This window comes from Haematobia irritans, chromosome 4 (assembly GCF_050003625.1).
Source record: "Haematobia irritans isolate KBUSLIRL chromosome 4, ASM5000362v1, whole genome shotgun sequence".
In the NCBI taxonomy this organism is placed as follows: Eukaryota; Metazoa; Arthropoda; class Insecta; order Diptera; family Muscidae; genus Haematobia; species Haematobia irritans.
In genome coordinates, this window is record NC_134400.1 from 158,952,089 (window position 1) to 158,978,985 (window position 26,897).

Genomic DNA, 26,897 nt, shown 5'->3' on the forward strand with positions numbered 1-26,897 from the left:
TAAAAATTAAAATGAAAAAGTTATCGCACGATGTGGAGGACAATATTGTTTCCTTAACTAATAATGGGTCTTCATCGCGGAAAATAGCCAAGGAAGTAAATATAAGTCAGTCTGTGGTCATTCGCGTCCAAAAAAGACGAAATACTACTCCCAAAGAGCAAACCAGAGGCCGCCGAAAACTGTTGATCGAAACGGACGATCACCTTATGATGGCAGAACAAGTCCGTAATGCCGAAAAATACTACTGTTGCCAACAATAAGCAAGTTAGTGAATGGACAGCAAGACGAGCGCTCCCCAACAATGGACCTATACTGGTCTAAGTGGGCATCAATACAAGACATTGATGTCACCCTCTACAACCTAACATTGGTTATGTTTCAGCAGTAAAAAATAAACCTTCAGACTCATCTTCCCGAGTTTGTTGACAAGAGTGCCTATCCTGAAGATGAAGTCGTATTTCAACAGGATGGTGATCCGAAGCATAGTGCAAAAATAGTGAAAAAATGGCTTAAGGTGGGTACTAAGTTCGAGTTTAGCCGCTTCTCTAATAATCCATTTTAAGGAATACAAACTTTGTGAAAATTTGCTTTGGGCTTTTCCCCATCAAGTTATAAAAAAAAAAATTGCAACAAATATGTAAAATTTTATGCCTTTTTCTTACTGATTTAGTTTTCACTTTAGCGATTTTAGCGGCTAAACTCGAACTTAGTACTCACCTTTAGCTTTAGTGAGCAAAAATTTCAAGTGATGAATTGGCCAGCGCGAAGCCCCGACCCCAACCCCGAGAATTAATGGTCAATCGTGGGAAGACGGCTGGGATTGTACAAATCAGCTCCATCAAAATTAGAAGACCTGTGGGAACGAGTACAGCTTGAATGGCAGAATATACCAGATGAAATTATACAGGAATTGGCTTAAAATATGCCAAAACGTATAAATATGGTATTAACAAATATGGTATTAACAAGTACTAGAAACTGACTTCGGTATAGAAAAGTGCAAAATTTAGTACATGCGAGTTTTTTTTTATGTTTATTTATCTCTCTGAATTCTTTACTTCTTGTTTTGAATTTTTTGATGTTTTATTTAGAATTGCAGAAGGAATAAAAAAAATATAAATTATTTTGAGTTTCTTTATTGCTGCTTTTTTATTCCTTTAGAATTGAAAAAAATTAATTATGTACTCTTTTCTATACTCAGTATGGAAGAATTTTTGAATGATTATTAGAGGGTGATTAGAGGGATGACCATGATTGCCACAGTTGATAGAATTCTACCAAAAATGCTATATTTTTCACCGTTTGGTAGAATTCTTGAAATAAAATTTGGACAAAATTTTCTATAGAAATAAAATTTTGACACAATTTTCTATAGAAATAAAATTTTGACAAAATTTTCTATAGAAATAAAATGTTGACAAAATTTTCTATAGAAATAAAATTTTGACAAAATTGTCCATAGAAATAAAATGTTGACAACATTTTTCTAAAGAAATAAAATTTTGACAACATTTTCTATAGAAATAAAATTTTGACAAAATTTTCTATAGAAATAAAATTTTGACAAAATTTTCTATAGAAATAAATTTTTTTTCGTTTTGTTTGCTATTGTTGGCTTCTCTTCAATCGTTATTGTTGTTTTTGATCTCAGCTTAAAGCCATGCATTGACTAAACTACAAGTGTAGCTTAACCAACAGAGGAAAAGTATGCTTGTGAAATTTATTTGGGCAAAGCCCTATAGACTGCAAGATGGTTGGATGTACAGCTGTTTCGGAATTACCACATTCCTCATCAGCATCCTCTACTTGCAGCAAAACTATCAACCAATTATCAGAATAAATTCGGGTAATTCACTCAACCCAAAGTGAAATACACTTGAACCTTCCGAAAAAGGGTTTAATAGTCGGCTACTGCCTAAACAAAGCTGAGATCAAAAACAACAATAACGATTGAAGAGAAGCCAACAATAACAAACAAAACGAATGAAGATAGAGGAAGCACGCTCAAAAACAAACCCAGCCAACTAAATACAAATCGATGATTTGAGTTTGGCAAAGGAAAAGAGATATGCTTGCAATTTTGTTTAGGCAGTAGCCGACTATTAAACCCTTTTTCGGAAGGTTCAAGTGTATTTCACTTTGGGTTGAGTGAATTACCCGAATTTATTCTGATAATTGGTTGATAGTTTTTCTGCAAGTAGAGGATGCTAATGAGGAATGTGGTAATTCCGAAACAGCTGTACATCCAATCATCTTGCAGTCTATAGGGCTTTGTCCAAATAAATTTGACAAGCATACTATTCCTCTGTTGGTTAAGCTACACTTGTAGTTTAGTCAATGCATGGCTTTAAGCTGATATCAAAAACAACAATGACGAAATAAAATTTTGACAAAATTTTCTATAGAAATAAAGTTTTGACAAAATTTTATATAGACATAAAAATGGACCGTTTTTAATTATGAATTGTAATAAATATCATAATTGCTTTTTGAGGATAAAAGAATTCGTTCTGGGGGTCTTATTCCTTTATAGAAATAATCGATTGGACAAGCAAAATGATACAGAATTAAGATTTATTGGAATGCATTTCACCATTTTGGAAATTTTGTTGTTGGGTATGATTAATTTGGAAACCCATCCGATCTTTATCAATAACGACTACTTGTGTCAAGTTTTGAACCGATAGCTTATTTCGTTTGCAAGTTAGCGCGATTTCAATATACGGAGAGACCGATATCGCTAGATCAACTCAGAATTTCACCACGACCAGGAATATATAAATACTTAATTGCGTTTGAGACGAATATTTGAACGAAAAAAATCGAAAAGTCGAATTTGAAAGTGTGTGTGATATCAAGAGATTAAACTGTAATAGGAATAATACATTAAACCCAATATTTTGTGCAATAAATCGTCGTTGATATTCTAAAATATCCTATTTATATAAAACAAGAAATGTTATTGTGTTAAGGCCAGTACTAAGTTCGTGTATCACAGGCCGAAATCAAAACTAGGGGTGCAAAATAAGTACAAAGATAGGACCTTGACTTGGAGCGAATGATGCAAATTAAATAAGTTTACTTCCTTTGATTTTAATTTTTCAAACACGAAATTAGTACCGACATTTATGTGTCAGATATGTTAGTATGTGTATGAAGTGTTATTGTTTGGAGTAAGCGATGTGTATGATGAGCAATTTTGTGTTTTTAAGTGTTAATTTTCTTCTGTTTCTATGGTAGAGCTTTGGGAAGTGGTAACAATATATATACAATTATCTATAAGATCTTTTTTTGTAGTAATGGAATGAAACACAGCGCTTACTGCAACGATCACATTACAACAACTCACATTGCGTGATTTTAGTCCAGATGGTGGAGCCGATGTGGGTGTTATAGTCACCGATGGTGTTATAGTGAGATTCGGCAAATTTGTCCGAGGCGGCAGAACACTGGACGAACGTGATGATGATGATGTAGCCGCTTGAATGCTAATGGAAGAGGCAGATCCGCCGGCGGTTAGTGTCGCGCCACCCGGCAATGATGAACGTGGTGGAGGCAGTATAGAATTGTTGCTACTATTGTTGTTGCTGTTATTATTACTACTGTTGCTGTTACTATTAATGCTATTGGAGCGATGCGGCGAAGACGTTGAAACGGAAGATGAAGAGTTCATATTCGAACGGTTGTTGGTGGCACTGAAAAAGAAATGTCATATTATTAATTATGCACCCAAATTAAAATTATATTAATTTATTGTATCTCCTTGTAAAAATTGAGGATTCTAGTTAGATATTATTAGATCTTAAAATTGGTGTCTTTAGATTTATCCAAATATAAATACATAAATATGATACAATTAGACATATCCAGATCTAATCCAATATATGGGATCTAATTCAATATGTTTTTAAAATGTCATTTAATTTATTGATTTTTTTACCTTCTTGATATTAAAATCTTATTGGATCTACACATTTACTAAAATACAATTATCAGAATAATTTATTGTTCAACATATTCCAAAAGTGTTTCCTATTTTCGTTTTATGATACACTAAATATTTTGTTTAATCATCTTGAATCACATACTGTATTTATGCGATTGTAATGTTTTGTATGTGAAACTATAAATAAACATACTTGAAACTTTGTTGCCATTCGAATGCATAAAATGATACATGTTCTTAAGTGTTTGTCCCAGACTGGTTCAAGAGGACTTGTCCAGGAAGTCCTGTGATTTCATAAATAATGCCAGATATGCCATCTGCACTGGATTATACTTTGGCCTTACAAAATTTAAAACACTACTTCCGAATAGTGAAGCGTGGTGGTAGAATTCTATCAAAAAATGACCACGGTTGGTAGAATTCTACCAAAAATATTTAACTGTTTAGTTACACCCAAAACATTGTCGCTAATAGGAGAGATCATAATATATAATATTTCAAATATTGAAATAAACTTCTAAAAAAATATAAAGAAAGCTTTTTTTCATAATATTAAAAAAAAAAAAAATTATCAAAAGCTTCAAGATTTGGTAGATTTTTGATAAAATTTTCGTAGATTATTTTTGGCACGAGTGGTAACCTCTGGAAATTAGGTCGATTTTCGCTATCTAGAATGCGACATCCAGCCTTACAAAGAAAGCCTCCAGATTGGATAGCGTAACAGAGAGATCTGAACAGAATTCCTGAGGGCACTGTAGCCGACGCAGTGGACAGCTATAAGGTATGATCATGATCTCGGGGAGGCCTTATATAAATAGGGTAGTATAGGTCCATCAAAGATCAAGCAATTACAGCCGCTTTATTTATCCTATTTATAGCAGAATCCCATCCTGATTATAATTAACCCTACAGTCGAATGGATAATATACAACTAAAATAAATTTTGTCGGCTATCCAAACAGAAAATATCCTTACAAAACCCCTGTTGACATTTCCACTTCCACTTAAATGTATTCTATACTAGAAATACTAGAATCGCACATTGTTACAATTTGAGTATATGATATGGATATGAGACTATTGCTGGTTTACTTACCTTATACTAACTGATGAAGATATATTACTACTATTACTATTGGAACGAGAACTTTTCGCATGTGCCGGCAAGGGAACAGCCGTTGTGGGTGTAACACTTAATGCCCCTTTCGATGTTAAGGCTGCTGGTATGGCGGCCAATGGATTTGTTGGTGATGCACTTGTCGGTGTCACAACAATATTTTCCTTCATCACGTGCTGAGATTGCTTCAGTTTTTTAAGCAATACCAATTTTGTTTCCTCATTGCGCAAATCATCTCTTAGAATACGCAAACCATTTTCACGTTCCTTCAATTCGGCGGGTGTCAATTCTTTAATGGGTACGTATGGAGGCATCTCCTCATCATCTGTTTCCGAATCGATATTGCCATTTTGTTGTCGTCCGCCGTTCATGCGTGCCGGCAACAAAACAATATCGGGAGCTTCGGCATAGGATTTCGGTTCAGTTCGCGGTCGAAGAACACGTCTTTGCACTTTATTTTCTTCAGGATTTGAATTGTTGTTGGCATTGGAAGTGGCATTAGATGCATTTGTTGTAGCTGTATTTGTTGACGATGATGATGCTGATGATGTGGTATTACTATTGCTATTAGTATTGTTGCTTGTGGCGGAGGGATCAACACTTGTTATTGTTGTTGATATGTTATTTGTTGTTGGTGTACCGGTTGTATTGCTGCTACTATTGCCAACTCCTCCCCCACCCCCTCCCCCAGTGGATACAGCAAGACCTCTCGCTTCCAGATTTGTTACTGTGGAACTATTGCCACCCGACGCTGAACTCGTTGTGGAGGATGAAGAGGGCGGTGGTGGAGCTGGTGTAATAGTTAGTCCAGAATTTTGTGTAAGGGCTCTCAGATCCCTAACCGTTGCTGGTGTTATAGTTAAAGCGGGATCTCGCCCAGTGCCTAAACTTAAGTCGACGACATCGTCGACTTCCATTTTGGCCATTTTCGCGCGTCGCGTCGTTTTGGCGTATGTTGAATAATCTGCAAAAAAGAAGATGATCTTTGATTAGTACGATTACAAAATAACGAAAATTTAAAAATAACTGCTTATAACGGACTCCATTCTAACCTCTTCAAGTGTAGAAAAAATACCACACATATAAATGAAGAAAATCAAACTAAATTAGAAAAAAATATACGAAAGATAAATATGTCAAAGTTTCTTGAAGTAACGGTGACGATGGCTATAGCAACGACAAATATAATTGTTTTCTTGGAGTATCAATTATAAATGCGAGTGGAAAATTGTTCTTTTTTTGTTGTTGAGATTTTTGAAGGGTTTCATTTGTTTTCCCCATATGTGAAAAAGCCGGCTGTTTTTCTCCTGTTTTTGCATACCAAGACAAAAACTCTCTCAAATAGTTGTAGTTCCAGTGTTGTCTTTTCGCGTGTTTTGCTTTATTTTAGCACTTTGCTTTAAGGCTTTTGTCTTTGATGACATCATTTTAAGAAAGTTTTTGTACACAATCTAGATTTAGTGGTCCGTCCAAATTTGATCTAAGGAACTAGAAGGTATTGAAAATTTAAAAGGCCTAAAAAGTAGCCAATATGGGACTAAATAGGCAACAGAAATGAGTGTGAAGGAAAATTGTTTCTTGATTATGTTAGTATTTAATTTTGTAATGTATTTAGCTGGTTACAACCCTCCGCTTCCACCCCTTCATGGTCCTAAACAGGGTGATTACGCTATCTCCCCGTTACGGTAATGTGGTCATTACAGTCGGAAGGGGCGGGACTGTTCTAATTAAAAATCTAGAAGTGGCTTTGGGGGTCTTAGGAATTTTGAACCCAAAATATGGGCGAAATATGACATATATTTTATAAAGATATTGCTTATTATCAATTACATCTAGAATCAAGAATCATGTATGTATCTATCTTTCAACTTGGTCTTCAATGTTATTACACCTATTAATGGCGTAATCTATTGCTTTTTTTAGCAAAATATCACTTAAATTAGTTTATATACGACATACGCCTCCACATACCTTGTAGGCCTACGTAAATGTATTCGCTGTAAGTGCCGAATTGGCTTTACACTGTGAATTTTATGACCAGTTTTTTGGTTTGGTCGTAATGCTTGTCCATGGTCTACAAGAGAAATGTTTGGCTTAACAATGGCTCCGAAGATACCAACGATTGGAAAACGTTTACATTGATCTATGCTTTTATAACGTTTTTCAATGTTGTGTCCTTCCGCCAGATAGTTTAATATCCCTTGCCATATGATTGCCATAATGGCATGGATTTCGTTGAATTCGGTTGACTTACATTTGGCGAACATTTTGTCCACATTTGGGAGGCGTCCACTCATGGTTAATATAGCGAAGTCTCACGAAACCACCTTTGAGAGTTGCTCGGTTTTCAGAGTGTCCAAGCTTGAGAGGCTTCACTGTATATACCTAACTCTGGAATGATTTTCATTAAATTTTGTTGAAGATAACACCAATACAGTTCTTTACAGCTTTTTAAACCGTCAAAATATTTTTTTCTACAATGTATATATTCGATTTAATTGTTATTCGTTTTCAATTAATAGAATAATCGAATAGAACGACTAACGTTACACCAACCTTAGAAGTTTCATTTTAAGTGAATAAATCCACTCAAAACTTTTCATGGTTAGGCATAGAACATTAAATATGTGCTTTAACATAAGCAAACAACTGTCAAGGTTTAGAGGAATATGAGAATAATTTGCCTTTTCTGTAAATTTTTCTCCAAGACAGCTCTGCCTAGGAAAAACACAATACTCCTGAAGTCGCACTAGATATTCACTTTCACGTTTATTTTCTACTATAATTTTTGTATTACTTTTGTAGTTATTAATTCAGGAATTTATTAAACACACACTGAAAATAATGTTGTAGTGAGGCCAAATATTTCATATCCTTAAAATACTAATGCCAATCTCACTTAGCATAAAAGACGTATTTCTCTGATATAAAGCTTTTGTCTTTGATAATGTGATGAATTTTACTGTTCAGGTAATGTCTGCTCTCAATTTGTCGAAAAGTATATATAGCCAATCTTTTGAAAAATTGTTTGAAAGTGTATTGAAAACAAGCATTTCTCAGTGCTTATGTTAATTGGTGAATTTACTTCTCTGGTGTATTCACTTCTCTGGTGAATTTACTTCTCTGGTGTATTAGTTGATTTTAGTTAAAATTTCAGCAATGTGCTCACAAATGTTCCTTATTTGAATATTTTTTTGCTAACTTTAATGACTTGAACTAAAAATCAGAAAAAGTGCACAATTTTACTAAAAAATAAAATAGTTCCTTATTTTTATGTTAGCCTGATATCAATACAGGCTGCTTTAATGTACAAATCTTTTTCTTTTCAGCAATTCACTTAATCTTTCTGTCCAATAAGCTCGAATAAATATTGTAATAAAATAGTTCATACACACAAAAAAAAATTTTTCTGATTCAATCACGAAATTAATTGATCCAATTAATTTTTTAATTGAAATGTCTTCAATCACGAAAATGATAGTATGAATCACAGTTTTAATTGGGCATAGAAAAAAAATTGATTAAAAAATTAATTGATGTCATTACCAAATTTCAATTAATTTTTTAATTGATTCAATTAAAAATGTAATTGATGTTGATTACAAAACTCAATTAATTTATTAATTAAAAAAAGGTAACTATTTTCAATTACCTTTTGAATTGGCTTAGAATTTTTATTTGGATTAACAATTGATTGTTTAAAAAAAAATGTTAATCACTTTTTTAACTGACTTAGTCTTCCGAATTTGATTAAAAGTTTATTGTATCAATCAACTTTTTAATTAAAAATTTTAAAATTTTCAATCATTGACTTAATTAACTTAACGTTTCTATCTTGATTAAAAAATTAATTGTACCTATTAATTTATTAATTGAAAAAAATTTTAACTTCAATAACTTTTTAATTGGAAATATTTTGGTGATATTTTTTTCTGTGTATTTTCCTAAAATAGGAGAAGTTTGATTAAATTGAGTTCATAAGTCTCTCAAATTATTACATTTTACTACAACTGTACTTGTCTTGAACTTCGTACAGCGCTAGACATTTTAATAATTTTTAAATCCAATTTTTCCCTTCAACATAGGAAATTTTCTTAAACAGAAAAAAAAATATTATTTTTAATAAATTTTCTTCAATTTGACAAAAAATATTAACTTATTTGTAACATGTTGTAATTAGAAAACTATTTTAGTTAAAATTTTCTAAAATAAACCTACATTTTCTTTCATGGTGAGGTCACTTTTTTTTTGGGTATTGACAACACTGAGTTGAGAGAGTGTGTTGCAGGTTGATAAAGTTGGCATAATTGTGCTTTTTTTGATACATTTCGACTGCCAAAAGCACCGTGGCACGACCGCGAGCCTTTTTCATCAAATTTACACTATATAGAGATAAATGTGAACGTTTCTCGGATATCAACTCAATTGTATAATTAGATCAACTCTAAAAATTATAAATAGCGGACATTGAATCAATAAACATATACCAAAATGAGGATATTTTAGTTTTTATTATAAAAACTCAACATTTTTGAGCGGAATATTGTCTATACCACATTCGTACGCAAACGTGAAATGTGATTTTTTCCGCCACACTGAGGAACAGAGTATTATAAGATAGTGTATATATTTGAAACGCCCAAAAGGAGACGAAAAACACACATGGTGTCTTTAGCAATAATTTTTAGAACCGGCCCCTGAGCCGGTTGCCACAGTCGGTAGAATTCTACAAAAAAAACGGTAAATTTTTCACTCTTTTGTAGATTGGTAGAATTCCTGATTTTCGTAGATTTTGCAAACAGGTATTTCTTCATAAATTTTCTATAGAAATAAAATTTAACAAAATTTTCTATAGAAACAAAATATTGACAACATTTTGTATAGAAATAAATTGTTTTCTATAAGAATAAAATTGTTGTTATAAAAAAAATGGACAAAATTTTCTATGGAAATAAAATTTTGACAAAATTTTCTATAGAATAACAAGTATATACAGCAGCCGGGCCGAACCTTAAATACCCACCACCATGAACCAAATATTAGGGTTTCCTTTGAAATCTCAGAAGGGCTTGAGTACTTGAGGACACTTCTCGAAGATAAATTTAAAGATTTCCCCGTCACCATTCTATGGTGGTGGGTATAAAAATGGGACAACATTTCCTATAGAACTAAAATTTTGACAAAATTTTCTATAGAACTAAAATTTTGAAAAAAAATTCTATAGAAATCAAATTTTGACAAAATTTTTTATAGAAATAAAATTTTGACAAAACTTTCTATAGAAATAAAATTTTTGACAAAATTTTGTATAGAAATAAAATTTTTATAAAATTTTCGCGATAATAAAATTTGTACCAAATTTTATGCAGAATTAAAATTTTTACAAAATATTCTGCAGAAATAAAATTTTGCAAAATAAGATTTTTTTAAAAATCTAAAAAAAAAATTGTCCAAATCGTTCTAGAATTAAATATACGTATACTTTTACAATAGTCTTTAAATTTGATATTATGTAATTTTAGCACCTTTTGGCTTCGAAAAGTACATTTTTTGGTACTTTTTCGTCAATATCATTTATCATCCCTGGTATGTTGAGTTATTCTCTCGTAGTTTAATTGCACTGACAAAGCAAACCATCACGCAGAAGTTTTATATCCTCTTTTCCTATCAAATAATAATCTCCAAGTTGTGAAACTCGTTTATTGAACTGTTTTGTTATTTTACTTCTTGCACAGTGCTCCAACATTATAGTGCCTGAAATGTTGTTTTCGTTTTGTTAAACTTTATTTTGCTGTAAAATTTCGTATAAGTTTTTCCTTCAAACTTTCACTCTACAAGTCTATCACGTTTGGTTTGAACGATGTATCTATGTGATTGTGTTGGCCATGTGTTGCGATGTGCCCCCTTCTTGTAACAAATACATACGTATGTACATGCAATATATGAAATTGTCTGTGCCAACAAGCCATGATAATACAATTAAAGATTTCCTTCTTTGAATTCTAATGTGTCTTCACACTGTCATGGTATTTTGTTCCTCTTTCCAGCTCTTTTAGGGCGATGATAATAACTAAAGGTAGTTAATGTTGTATTTCATTCTTTTTAGTTTATTGTGTGCTTTTATTTGTTCACCCGGCATGATATGGGTCGTCTTGTTGAATTTGATGTGCTGGATGGCCTTGACATTGTAACTGCATAGAAATCATTACAATTTTTATACCCTCCAGCATAGGATGGGCGTATATTAACTTTGTCATTCCGTTTGTAACACATCGAAATATTGCTCCAAGACCCCATAAAGTATATATATTCAGGGTCGTGGTGAAATTCTGAGTCGATCTGAGCATGTCCGTTCGTCTGTTGAAATCACGCTAACTTCCGAACGAAACAAGCTATCGACTTGAAACTTGGCACAAGTAGTTGTTATTGATGTAGGTCGGATGGTATTGCAAATGGGCCATATCGGTCCACTTTTACGTATAGCCCCCATATAAACGGATCCCCAAATTTGGCTTGCGGAGCCTCTAACAGAAGCAAATTTCATCCGATCCGTCTGAAATTTGATACATGGTGTTAGTATATGGTCTCTAATGACCATACAAAAATTGGTCCACATCAGTCCATAATTATATATAGCCCCCATATAAACCAGATTTGACCTCCGGAGTCTCTTGGAAAACCAAAATTCATCTGATTCAGTGGAAATTTGGTACGTGGTGTTAAAATATGGCCTCAAACACCCATGCAAAAATTGGTCGAAATCGGTCCATAATTATATTAGCCCCCATATAAACCGATCCCCACATTTGACCTCCGGAGCCCCTTGGAAGAGCAAAATTTATCCGATTCGGTTGAAATTTGGTACGTGCCAAAAGTGGTCCATATCAGTCCATAATCATATATAGCCCCCATATAAACCGATCTTGAGATTTGGTTTTGGAGCCTCTTAGAGGAGCAAATTTTATCCGAGTCAGTTGAAATTTGGTACATTGTGCTAGTATATGGCCGTTAATAACCATGTCTAACTAGGTCCATATCGGTCTATAGTTATATATATCCCTCAGATAAATCGATCCGCAATCACACACAAAAATTGGTCCATATCAAGTTCATAATTGTATATAGCCCCAATATAAGTGACCCCCATATTTCCATTCTGGGTCTCTACGTGCCGTGCAAAAGTCCATATCGATTCGTAATTATTTGTAGACTTACCTATACATACCTTTTTTGTCTAGTATATACCACGTATGGACTAACTCACAATTTAGAAAACGATGTTAAAAAGTTTTACGATACCACAACCCAAGTAATTCGATTGTGGATGACAGTCTTTCGTAGAAGTTTCTACGCAATCCATGGTGGAGGGTACATAAGCTTCGGCCTGGCCGAACTTACGGCCGTATATAACAGGTTGGCTGATAAGTCCCCGGTCTAACAAAGAAAAACACATTTTTTTTTGACAAAATTCGTTTTTATTATTCAACATAGTTGCCTTCAAGAGCGATACAACGATTATATCGACCTTCCAATTTTTTGATACCATTTTGGTAGTACTCCTTCGGTTTTGCCTCAAAATAGGCCTCAGTTTCGGCGATCACCTCTTCATTGCAGCCAAAATTTTTCGCTGCGAGCATCCTTTTGAGGTCTGAGAACAAGAAAAAGTCGCTGGGGCCAGATCTGGAGAATACGGTGGGTGGGGAAGCAATTCAATGACTTGTGGCACGGTGCGTTGTCTTGGTGGAAAAACACTTTTTTCTTCTTCATATGGGACCGTTTTGCCGCGATTTCGACCTTCAAACGCTCCAATAACGCCATATAATAGTCACAGTTGATGGTTTTTCCCTTCTCAAGATAATCGATAAAAATTATTCCAGCGGACTTTTAAGTCATTTCACGCTTCGGAAACGGTTCACCGATCGCTGTCCACTCAGCCCACTGTCGATTGGACTCAGGAGTGTAGTGATGGAGCCATGTTTCATCCATTGTCACATATCGACGGAAAAACTCGGGTGTATTACAAGTTAACAGCTGCAAACACCGTTCAGAATCATCAACACGTTGTTGTTTTTGGTCAAATGTGAGCTCGCGCGGCACCCATTTTGCACATAGCTTCCACATATCCAAATATTGATGAATGATATGACCAACACGTTCCTTTGATATCTTTAAGGCCTTTGCTATCTCGACCAACTTCATTTTACGGTCATTCAAAAACATTTTGTGGATTTTTTTTTGATGTTTTCGTCGGTAACCACCTCTTTCGGGCGTCCACTGCGTTCACCGTCCTCTGCGCTCGTTTCACCACGCTTGAATTTTGCATACCAATCAATTATTGTTGATTTCCCTGGGGCAGAATCCGGAAACTCATTATCAAGCCAAGTTTTTGCTTCCACCGTATTTTTTCCCTTCAGAAAACAGTATTTTATCAAAACACGAAATTAATTTTTTCCATTTTTTTCACAATAACAAAAGTTGCTTCACAAAAGACGCTCTATCTCACAAACTAATTGACTTACAGACGTCAAATTTTGACACGAATCATTTGAAGGTTGGTACTATATAAAAATAATATGCATTTAATACTAGTGACGCCATCTATGTGTCAGACCGGGGACCTATCAGCCAACCTGTGTTTGTAATTAATTCGATTAAGGAGAAACATTCTTATTCACCAGGTGGAAATGAGAATAAAAGCAACAAATAATCGAGATGGGTAAATATATGAAAAACGTGGTGCACTGAAAAAAACATGTCTGGTTTTAAAGATTTTGTTTTTACACTAATGATTTTGGTATTGATTGCGAGCCAAAAAATAACTGAGACTTAGGAAACTTTTAAGGCACAATTTGATATTTGCGTACTTGGTTGATTCTAGGAAAAAATATTAAATCTATTCGTTTTTCAACTTTTTTCTTCATGCACTGAAAGAAGTTTTATTCTCCGAGGAACGAAATTTTATACAAGCAAAATTCTCTTTTGACACTAAGAAAATTTATTTAAAGGTAAATAAAAAAATTGCTAGTCGACGCCGCCGCCGAATATTAATGTCCGGGTAAAGGGGGACACTACACGCAGAGAAGAAACATGATTGTCACAATCATATTCGAAGAGCAAAATAATATGAAAGGAGCTATTTTTGCGGCGACCATGTAACATTTTCACCTACAACCATGTTGGCTCTAAGTTCTAAGAAAAATATGGTTCTAAGAAAAATAAAATTGTCCTCATCTAAAATGTTTTTATTTTGAAAAAAAAGGAATTCTGTTTCCATTAAGACAATGGTCACGATCTAAAATGTTATGGTATTCGTCAAAAATGTTTTTCTTCCAGTTAAAAGAACATGGTCACAACCTAAAATGTTTTGATCTTCATGAAAAAACTTTTTTGTCGTCGAAAAAAGGGCACCACTTGAGAAAAGAAAACACAAAATTAACTTTATTTATTTGTTTTTATTTATTTATAAACTAATTCATTGTTTATTTGTATTTAATAGGGAATTTGCTATTTTTTCATTCCCGCTTTTTCGGGTATTTTTCATTACAATATTTTATATATAATAGAGGGTTTTATATGGCAAATGTCAGTTGAAATCTAGTTAAAGTGGTTTTTGGAAGTATAATGTGAATGACTATGGTACCAAGTTGTAGTAGTTGACTTGTGGGGCATACATAGTCGTAGGTTCTAGCCCAGATTCTAACGGGATCCCAATTGTTAAAAAAAGGTTGCTTTTCCTAATTTACGATTGTCATATTTCTGTAAACCGACATTCCGATAGAGTGAGTAAACCTCTATAAAGGTAAAATGTCCCGTACCCACGTTTGCCATTGCATAATTTCATAATTATTGCAAGGATGTTTTAATGAAAAATCTAACCTTTATTAAGATAGTTACATTAATTTCAAGCTTATACCTCATACACATTTGGCTCGAAATCTATTAAAAATTGATTTTAAATCCGTTCTTTATAAGGCAAATGACAGTTAAAATCTAGTTAAAGTGTGAATGAGGTAATAGGCGATAGTGTTTCGCTTTTGGGAATATTGACCGAATATGTGCACATAGTGACCCCGTTTTACGATGGTAAAATCGAAATAAGTTTCTTTCATTTCCAAACAGTTCTTTAATGTTCAAAACATCCCTCTATACAGTCTTAACCATTGTAAAAAAATTTTGTATTACAAAATATTTCGTATTTTAGTATGAAATATGGCTAATGTAAAAGATCAACAGAATTTATATTGTTAGTTGTCCAGGTAGAGCCTTCTAACCGTAGCTTTAGGCGATTTCTAATTAATGCAAATGTCTAAATATATGCCACATAAAAGCAGGTTTCCCTTTGAACGGAATCCCGGGAAATTCGAAAAAAATTTCCGCTTTCCGGGGAATGGAAAAAGTCCGGGAAAAAGAAAACCCTAGTATTCATAATGTCGTGCAAGCAAACATCACATATTTTTACACACTCTATTTTGGTTCAATTTCAGCAATAAGTAATCATTCCATATATACTTCGTGCCCATCAAATGTACCAACGCGGACATCATGTAACTGCAAATAAAAATAAATTATACCATATATCAAAATGCAGAACAAAAAACAGGTACATTTTTTTTCAATTACACTTTCCTTTTTTGTGTTCACATAAAACCACGTGCCACTTCTGCATAAATAAATTAACACAAAATACATTAATTCCGTATTATCCGTCCATTCCAAGAAACAATCAACACACAACTGACGCGCAAAATGAATATCTTGTGTATCTGCTCAATGTTTTTATAAAATTCTTTTCGCTTCAAAAAAAAAAATGGTCACGAAAACATTTACATGGTTTTTATGACCTATAAAAATATTTTTTCCCTGCAAAAAAGTAAACAAATTGAATGGTCAGGTACATGATTTTACCGACCATGTAATGGTCCCAAATTCTATCATTTAAATAATAGAACATGTTTGCGGCATTTGAGAACCATTTAAATGCTTATTGCCAACATATATTTTTCTCCGCTCGAAAATTATTTCTACAAAGACAAAATACATGGTTTTCGCGACAATTACCTACTCTAGATAAGCATTAAATGGATGCGGCAACCATGTCCAAACACGTTTTTTCTGTTCGTGTGTGGCAAAAAATGTTTTTCGGCTTGAAAACAGACCCTAGTACTAACCATAACACAGGAAAATTTTAAAGTGTCCGAAAAATTGAGATGTCCTGACTACTGAAAAGTCCGGACCAGCGAGGTTATACTGTAATTGTTTATCAATTTTGAATTAAATTACCTCCAAGACAACTTTGGTAATGAGAGTTTTTGCTGGGTACGCTCACCTCAAAAAAAAAAAAAAACAAACATAAATAAAAATGTTCAGTTTTCAACAGGTCCGAACTATAAATAAATATTAGTCAGAGAGTTTTTTTTTTGTATTTATTGAGTTTGGTTCCTGCACAACAAGACTCAAGGTCCTATAATTTACAGTACAGGCATTTGATTGTATGCGAACAGATTTATATCATAACAAAATTTAATAAAATTAATTTAACTAAAACGAAATGTAAAATTATCGTTTAGATAGATAAATGAGTGACACATGAGGTAAAAAAGAAATGATTGTTTGCTACGAAAATAAAAAGCATAAATAAATAAATAAATATCAAAATTGAAAGTTAACTTAAACAGGGTCAATTAATAAACGTTTCTACACGCTCACAAAAAATCGCTTCTGTAACATATACTCCCAAACATATTTTGCTTCAAGCATATACATTTTTGGCTATTGCCCAAACATTTATATGTTTGATCTCTTCCAATATATAATATGTTTGAAAGCATATTGGTCTAAACAATATATGTTTGGGTAGTCAATTTCCAAACATTTTGTATTTTTGCATCCAAATTCAATAATGTTGTCTTCCAAAAAACAATATGTTATTATGTAAACATATAATATGGTTAGAAGCATTTTGCACCCAAAAATATTATATGCTTAAAAAATTCTCCCAAACAATATTGTGCTCAAAATTTTATTTATTTATTTATATATGTATTTACAATCATAATGAATTATGAAAATAAACAGGTAATATAGGTGCTAACAACATAGGTTTTCGACCTGAATGCTCAAAATTTTGTTTCTGCCCAATTGTATATTCCCCACATCTTTCTCACTTCCACGAGATTTTTTAGTTCTTAGCACCTTTTTCTGTAATACAAACATTGTAGAAGAAATTATTCAATTGTATGATTTTTTTTTTATTTTAATTTTACCTTTTGCCGGACGGGGATTCGAACAGCGGACCACACAGTTTGTAAGGATCAAAGAAATAGCTGATCAATTGCCCAAGGAAAAATAAAATGTTAATTTTGTAATAACAAGCAACAACCATCAACTTAATTCAATATCGCTCCCTGTTAAATAGCGCTCCAAGCTACTAAACACATATATGTTTATAGGCTATTTCTTAATTAATATATGTTTGCATCCAAGCATATTATATTTAAAAACATTTTATGTCCCAAACATAATATGTTCTAACATATTAACATATATGTCCCAAACATGTTATGCTAGTTTATGAACATTATATGCTTGCACTCAAAAATATTGTGTTTAAAAATATGTGTTCCAAACATATAATGTTTATAGCCAAACATATGAAAAACAGTCTTTTTCATCCGTGTAGAGATTATATGAATCTTATTGCCAATTAAAGTTTTGTGTCAATATTATGCGAAAAGCATAAGCATAATTAGGCATCTTATAATTCTTTGTTTCTGCTCCCGCATTACATTCTATGTATTATCCGTCAACACCAACATCCCCCACTCCTCCTCCTCCTTATGTACTCTGAGCATTCATTCCACAATCACGATAATGATTATGATGATTTTTAGAAAATCGAAAAAAAAAACTAAATATGCAATGACCACACATACAACCAGTAAAATAAACCAAATCGAATCATTATAAAATCAAAACCAACAAAAACAAAAGACGATGACAACAACAAACACCTAAAATATTTGTTGTTGACTACAGCAAGTAGTCATTGTCCGTCCGTCCATTCAACGACCAACAAATGGCGAAAAAAAAAAAAACAACAACAAAACAGTTCAACTACAAGAAGTAAATGTATCTGCGGCGGCGATAACAACGCAAAACCATTCAAATACTCGGTAACTAAGGTTATCTCAAAAGTACAGTTGTGCAGTAAAACGTAACAACACATACAACACAACAGACAGGCACACAGCACTCATCGCAAAAGAATATAGCAGAGTAGCAGCCGCAGCAACAACAACAACAAAAACAACATAGCTGAGAAGAGCCCAGCTATGGTGGGGTGAATTATATATGTATATACATAAGTACAAATATATATATATATACGTCAACATACACGATAACTGTTGTATGTATGTATGTACATTATGTGTCTCTTATATATATGTAAAACAAAAATTGAAAAAAAAAAATCAACACCAACAACAACCAAATCATCCATACTAGTCTCGACAACAACGTATTCAACATCAAACAAGCAACAACACCAGAAGAGATGATGGTGACAACGACACAACGTCAACAATAATAACAAAAAAAATGTTTATATATAAATATATATCTTCCAGAAATATATTATCTCTATTATATACCTTATAATATATAAATATGTAAAAAAAAAACAAAAAAGAAAAAGCCGTCATATTTACTTTAGTAAACAAACACTGTCCTCCATCTGCATCTTAAAGTGCATGATTGTCTTAAAAGATATTTATAGTTATACTATATGTATGCGTATCTGTATGAATTTACATATATATTCCCATGTTATTTAAATTTGCCTTATATACAATAGAATATTTGAAGATACATAACCTATGTATATTTATATACAATTCCAAATTTACATTTATATGTATGTCAGTTATATAAATATATACAATGTATGTATATACCAGTCAACAGATTTATATAGAGAAGTAAATAATTGTTGATTGGTTGAAAATAACGATATACCCAGAAGGATTACTACGAAATGACAGTAATTAGCTTCATACATGAATATATATATATATATATATATATAGATTGTATATTAAGAGGTTTTATTATCTATAATATATAATTAATATCACCTCTAGAATATACACACAAAGAAAACAATCTTTGGACAACGGGAAACACAAATGTTGTTTTTATGGTATTAATTTAATTTCTTCGAAAAGTTTAAAATTTTATTACCAAGAACAAAAATAGATTTTGTTACAAAATTTTTATATTGTAATGTGCAAATTGTTATTTATGTTCTGTATTTATTAAGTCTGTAGACTAAGTAGGCTAAGAAATTGAATTGATTTGGATCAATGACAAAAAAAAAAATAAAGAGGGTTCATCGACAGCAATATTAAAAATCAGGTGTGGGGTTGAAAAAAAGTATATATAATGGAATTGCGCCAATCTCGACAGAGGATTATAGAAGCTTTGAAGGTAGCGAATGTCCCATTTCCGGACACTGCTTCAGTGGCTCAGCTAAGAGTTCTCTACGATTCATTACGTGCCAATCCTGAAGATGGAAGTTCAAATCAAACATTATCTGGTGAGGACAACATGGATAGAACTCAAAACCAATTGTTATCTGGTATAGCGGTTGGGGCTTCCGCAATTTCTGAGATGCCGTCCATAGATTCTGATGGGACACAAAACTCGACAATATGTGATGCTATGGCAGACCTGTGAGAATCTTCAGCAACCAAACACTTCCGTTCCTTCTTCCGTAACCGCTACTTCCGTCCCTTCTTCCGTAACCGCTACTTCCGTTCTAGTAAACTTAGGATCACAAGAATTTCCTGAAACTTCGGTAACTATGCCAAATACAAGATTGAATGCCGTTTCCGTCAATCCTCATGTGTTTTCGAGAGAAGCTTTGGAGCTCGAAAATGAGATAAGAATTTTAAGAATGAAGCAAGAAATGTTGACTCTTCGCAACCAAATAGATATTCTAGAAAGAGATGTTGGAAACTCCCAACGACATATTAATTACGAAGAACTTTCAAAGATGGTCCCCAAATATTCTGGTAATGAAGACCGTGATATTAGTATATGGATTAATATATTCGAAACATATACTGAAAACATGAGGGAGCTTGACAAATATTTGTGCATGCGATTTTTGTTGGTTGGTACAGCCCGAGAATTTATGGAAAACTCTAAACTCGTGCACTATCCAGAATTAAAAAAATCTCTCTTAGGCATATTTAAGAGAAATATTACGCGAAAAGAAATTTATCGCAGGTTACGATTGCGTAAATTAAAACCAACCGAATCTTGTGTCGCTTATATTGTCGCAATGCAAACTATAGCTGCGGATGCCGAAATCGACGAGCAAGAACTTATTGATATAATTATTGACGGAATGGAAGACAAATCTAATAATATAGCAATTCTCTATGGCTCAAACTCATTACAAAAATTATTGTTCAGGATCGAAAGATACGAGAAGCGTCGCTCAAATAAATCCTGTGATCCTGTATTTGCTAGCGACGAAAAAACATACGTTGCTTCAATTGTTCTCAACTCGGTCACACGAAGAATGCCTGTCAGAAGCCCATACGACCTCCCGGATCCTGCTTTTATTGTTATCAAATGGGTAATTTTTTTAAAGATTGGCCCAAAAGAAGACACATTACTGCTCCAATATTCTCAAATAATAATATTGCAGATACAACACAAATGGTAAGTGTGGCTTTTACACAACCTTGTGGAAACAAGTATACTAACGACATAAATATTTCATGTTTAATCGACTCTGGTAGTCCAATTAGCTTGATTAAGGAGTGTGTATTGCCGGCTGGCGTGATTCAGTCGAGGGACTTAATACCGACGACCACATATGCTGGAGTCGGTAATTACAATTTGAAAATATTCGGAACTATTACTAGTTTAATAAATTTAAGAACTTGTTCGAACACTTAGAATTACTGGTTGTTCCCAATAATTGTATTCTTGGTCGTAATTTCATGAATAAATTTAACGAAAAATTGTTACTATTACAAAATAAAGAAGATAATGTTCGTATAATTGACTCCACAAGAAATCAAAATTATAATAATAATTCTACGTCTTCGGTGTCATTGGCTCAGGCGGCAAATAAGGGCATTGAGAACACTACATTGTCAGAAAATAAAAACATTACCGATCTTGATCTAAATCCATTACTTAGTCCAAATCAGAAACGTGCTTTAAGCAATGTCATTAGGAATTGTTACTTTAGTCCAATCGGAGTTACTAGGAAAACATCCGACTACAAAATGCAAATTAAGTTATCTGACGATACCCCAATACATTGTTCTCCTCGCAGATTGTCGTTTCGAGATAGTGAAGAAGCACGAAAAATTTTTGGAGATCTGTTGAAAAGGAATATAATTCGCCCCAGTAATTCCCCATATACGTCTGCAATATGTGTGTGAAGATAAATTCGAATTTGAAATTTGCAGCAAAAACTTAGCCGAGGCACAAACCAACACCAAAAATATTTTTCAAATTCGAATTTAGGATTTCAAATTCGAATTTGGATTTTTAGTATTTGGCTTATTATTTAAAAACTAAGCCGCGTGCGATATAGAGAGTAGGCTCATTGGAAAGGGATTGAGCTCAGCTTTCATAATCACAAAAGTCTTCATTAGAAAAGTATTTGTGAAAAGCGAAAATTTGAAAACAAAATTTTCATCAAATTTTTACAACGGGCCCACTGTGCCAAAACTAAGCCGCGTGCGATATAGAGACTAGGCTCATTGGAAAGGGCTTGAGCTCAGCTTTCATAATCACAAAAGTCTTCATTAGAAAAGTATTTGTGAAAAGCGAAAATTTGAAAACAAAATTTTCATCAAATTTTTACAACGGGCCCACTGTGCCAAAACTAAGCCGCGTGCGATATAGAGACTAGGCTCATTGGAAAGGAGCTTGAGCTCACCTTTCGGACCCACAATAGTCTTCACCATATAGATGTAATTAAATTTTAAAGTTTTATTTAAAGGATAAAAAATTTCTCAATATTGTCAATATTCTTTTTTGTATACACACAAAAATGTTTTTTTTTCTGATTCAATCACGAAATTAAATGTATCATGTATCAATTTAATTATTTAATTGAAATTTCTGAAATCACGAAAATGACATTAAAAAAATTAAGAGCAAAATTGTATTAATTTTTTAAATAACTAAATTAAAAATTTAATTGATGTTGATTGCAAAACTCAATTATGTCATTAAAAAGTTAATTGTATCAATTAGTTTTTTACTTAAAAATTTTAAGATTATTAATTGATTTAATCTTGATTCTTCTTGATTAAAAAGTTAATTGCGTCAATTAATTTATTAATTGGAAAAATTTTCAACTTTTTCAAAGGAAATGTGTTGAAGATATTTTTTCTGCGTAGGACTCACACTTTGGGAACAGCTGATATTTATCAATAAACTTTTATGATCACTGCATTTGAATGCGAAAAACAATTATTAATTAAATTTTTTTCTATCACGAAAATGATAATATCAATCATCTATAACAACTAAAAAATTAGTTGTTCCAATTCAATTTTGCAATTGATTTTTGTTTTAACTAAATAAATAATGAAATCAATTAAATTGTGATTAAATAGAATTTAAATTAAATTATTAATTAAAAATTTAATTTAATATATATTGGTGGTATTTTTGCTGCGTGATGAAGATTTTGTTGATTCGCGGTTCCGAATCATTTTGTCCGCAAATTTAATTAATTCAATTAAATCCAATTGATTCCATTAAAAGTGTAATTGATTACGATAGCAAAACACTATTTTTTCACTGAAGCAATTTTATTTTTATTGAAATGAAATTGAAAGAAGTAGATAGCATCAATCACAATTTACAAAAATAATTAATTCGGAATTGTAGTGTTGATTCAATTAATTTTTAAATTATGCCAATAAACTGTTTATTGTATCATTACTCATTTATAATTAATTAAACTACAAATAAATAATAGTGTCGATTAATTTTTTAATTGGTTCAATTAATTTCGTGATAAAAAAGTAAACAAAATTTTTTGTGCAAAAACCTAAAAATTAATTAAAAACTCATAGTAGACCATACACAGAAAAAAATTCTACCAACGTATTTCCAATTAAACTTTTAACTGATCAATCACGATAGTATTAATTATAGAAGTAATTAGAAATAAAAAATATTCTTGGTTAAAAAAGTAATTGTTTTCTTCGGCACTTTCACTTAATTTTTAATTGCTTCAATTAAAAATTTAATTTATTTTGGTAGAAAACTAAATTTTTTATTAGAGACAATCAACTGTATAAATTTCTATTATTTATTTATTTATAATTATTTTACCAGTCGAAGAAATATTTTTTTGCAATTGTTTAATAGTTTATATTTTTTATATTTATTATTATTAAATTATTTAATGAACTGCCAATTGAATTAAAAAATGAAAATAACATACATTTCTTAAGAAAGCGCTCATTTTGTATGTAAAAGAAAATGATGAACCTGCTTCGTAATGTCAAATTACCAAATTAAATAAAAATAATAATATCAAATTTAATTTAATAATTTAACGAAGTATTGTTTAAAATTAGGCATGTTATGCTAAATAAATAAATTGGATTTATTTATTTTCAATATATTTCTTTTTAAATTTTGTTTTCAAACTTTCGCTTTTCACAAATACTTTTCTAATGAAGACTTTTGTGATTATGAAAGCTGAGCTCAAGCCCTTTCCAATGAGCCTAGTCTCTATATCGCACGCGGCTTAGTTTTGGCACAGTGGGCCCGTTGTAAAAATTTGTTGAAAATTTTGTTTTCAAATTTTCGCTTTTCACAAATACTTTTCTAATGAAGACTTTTGTGATTATGAAAGCTGAGCTCAAGCCCTTTCCAATGAGCCTAGTCTCTATATCGCACGCGGCTTAGTTTTGGCACAGTGGGCCCGTTGTAAAAATTTGATGAAAATTTTGTTTTCAAATTTTCGCTTTTCACAAATACTTTTCTAATGAAGACTTTTGTGATTATGAAAGCTGAGCTCAAGCCCTTTCCAATGAGCCTAGTCCCTATATCGCACGCGGCTTAGTTTTGGCACAGTGGGCTCGGTTGTAAAAATTTGTTGAAAAAGCATTTTCAAATTTTCGCTTTTCACAAATACTTTTCTAATGAAGACTTCTGTGATTATGAAAGCTGAGCTCAAGCCCTTTCCAATGAGCCTAGTCTCTATATCGCACGCGGCTTAGTTTTGGCACAGTGGGCCCGTTGTAAAAATTTGATGAAAATTTTGTTTTCAAATTTTCGCTTTTCACAAATACTTTTCTAATGAAGACTTTTGTGATTATGAAAGCTGAGCTCAAGCCCTTTCCAATGAGCCTAGTCTCTATATCGCACGCGGCTTAGTTTTGGCACAGTGGGCCCGTTGTAAAAATTTGATGAAAATTTTGTTTTCAAATTTTCGCTTTTCACAAATACTTTTCTAATGAAGACTTTTGTGATTATGAAAGCTGAGCTCAAGCCCTTTCCAATGAGCCTAGTCTCTATATCGCACGCGGCTTAGTTTTGGCACAGTGGGCCCGTTGTAAAAATTTGATGAAAATTTTGTTTTCAAATTTTCGCTTTTCACAAATACTTTTCTAATGAAGACTTTTGTGATTATGAAAGCTGAGCTCAAGCCCTTTCCAATGAGCCTAGTCTCTATATCGCACGCGGCTTAGTTTTGGCACAGTGTGCCCGTTGTAAAAATTTGATGAAAATTTTGTTTTCAAATTTTCGCTTTTCACAAATACTTTTCTAATGAAGACTTTAGTGATTATGAAAGCTGAGCTCAAGCCCTTTCCAATGAGCCTACTCTCTATATCGCACGCGGCTTAGTTTTTAAATAATAAGCCAAATACTAAAAATCCAAATTCGAATTTGAAATCCTAAATTCGAATTTGAAAAATATTTTTGGTGCTGGTTTGTGTCTCGGCTAAGTTTTTTGCTGCAAATTTCAAATTCGAATTTATCTTCACACACATGTCTGCAATTGTATTGACAAAGAAAAAGTCGCGAGAGACACGAATGTGTGTTGATTATCGGGCATTAAATAAAAAGACATATAGAGTTAACTTTAATATTTACAATAAGAAACACATATTTGTTATTCCAAATACTTTTATCAAGCATTAGTTTTGACTATAGTATATCTTAGAAGTCTGCATCGAATAACTTTTCACTACATGTATGCAATTCGCTGTCGAATATAGTACATACACTGTCTTTCTCTCAGAGCGCAAGTAGTGAAGTGAAGAGAACACTTGCTTGTCAAATACCACCAAGTACTTATCCGAAACAATATGTGTTCCGAAAAAAAGGAACAATAAAAGTGTAAGTACTTGAGAAAAAGTACAACATGGATTCTCTTCACTTCACGTGGTACCACAAATATTTCTCAGTTATGTGCGAAGCAAAACTTTCCATTATTATTAATCATAGATATGTATGTATGTCACATATTTCATATATTTATGTATGTCACACACTTACCTTAACGTTTGCCGTTCTTTATATCAATCCGAAAACATATATTATGGAGAGTAACTGTTTTCTTGTATTTCTGAAACTGCACGTGGTACATGGAGTACTCTATGAAGTTTTGTTCTCGCAACATACTCGACGTGATCACTCTGAGTACACTTCAATAAGAGAGAAAGAGGAATATGTGTTTGTTGGTAGTGAAGACATCAGAATAGCAACAAGAAGTTACTCGTGGCTTTTGGTGTTCATTAAAATGTGTACCAATTGTTTTGCGACTCTCTCAAATAGATGTACTCATTTAGCAAGTACACGTGTACTCTGCATTTACAAATGGACTTGTGCAGACCTCTAGTATATCTTAAATAAGACATCTTTTGAGGTTTCATTGTAAAAATGTAATATTGTGCTAAGCAATGCTGAACATTATTTCGAAAATTTTTGGAATATATGTAAACTTACATTATTTGTATTTCTAAAAATTTCATTTTGTAAGGAACCGAATAAAGGCGGTTGTTCACTTTAAATAAAGTTTATTTACACCGGCTGGTGTGTGCCCAACAATATGATCGATAAGTAGAACTGCTTGACTGTATGGGTTGTTTGCACGATTGGTAAAATTATACCAAAAATTGTAGATTTTTTACTGATTAGTATATTGGTAGAATTCTGCATGTTTTAGTAGATTTTGCAAAATGTCCCTTTCCTATAAAGAGATACAATTTTCTATAGAAATAAAATTTCAACAAAACTTTCTATAGAAATAAAATTTTGACAAAATTTTTTATTGAAAAGAAATTTTGACAAAATTTTCTATAGAAATAACTTTTTACAAGAATTTACTATAGAAATAAATGTTTGCAAATATTTTCTATAGAACATATTTCCAATATAGAAATAAAATATTGCAAAATTTTCTATAGAAATTAAATTTTGCAAAAAAATTTCTATAGAAATAAAAATTTTCTATAGAAATAAAATTTTTTATAGTAATAAAATTTTGCAAATAAATTCTATAGAAATAAAATTTTGAGAAAATTTTCTATAGAAATAAAATTTTCTATAGAATAAAAAATTTTGCAAATATGTTCTATAGAACATATTTTCAATGTAGAAATAAAATTTTGCAAAATTTTCTATAGAAATTAAATTTTTCAAAAATTTTCTATAGAAATAAAATTTTGCAAAAATCTCCGATAGAAATAAAATTTTGCAAAACTTTTCTATAGAAATAAAATTTTAGCAAAACTTTACAAAGCTCATGTCTAACTCAGATTTGTAAGAAAG

The 26,897-nt window shown here is 32.2% G+C and overlaps 1 protein-coding gene across 3 annotated transcripts in view; it reads right to left on the minus strand.

Annotated features, from left to right (window-relative positions):
• The window catches only part of simj (transcriptional repressor p66-beta simjang), a 124,209-nt gene that overhangs the window by 10,118 nt on the left and 87,194 nt on the right, over positions 1 to 26,897 (minus strand). For all 3 annotated transcript variants that reach the window (XM_075303561.1, XM_075303562.1, XM_075303560.1), the window contains 2 exons: positions 5,043 to 6,027; positions 3,350 to 3,695 (listed from right to left, as the gene is read on the minus strand). In XM_075303561.1, the coding sequence (XP_075159676.1) occupies positions 3,350 to 3,695; positions 5,043 to 5,989 (1,293 nt within the window). In that variant the 5' untranslated portion in view covers positions 5,990 to 6,027. The remainder of the gene's footprint in view (positions 1 to 3,349; positions 3,696 to 5,042; positions 6,028 to 26,897) is intronic.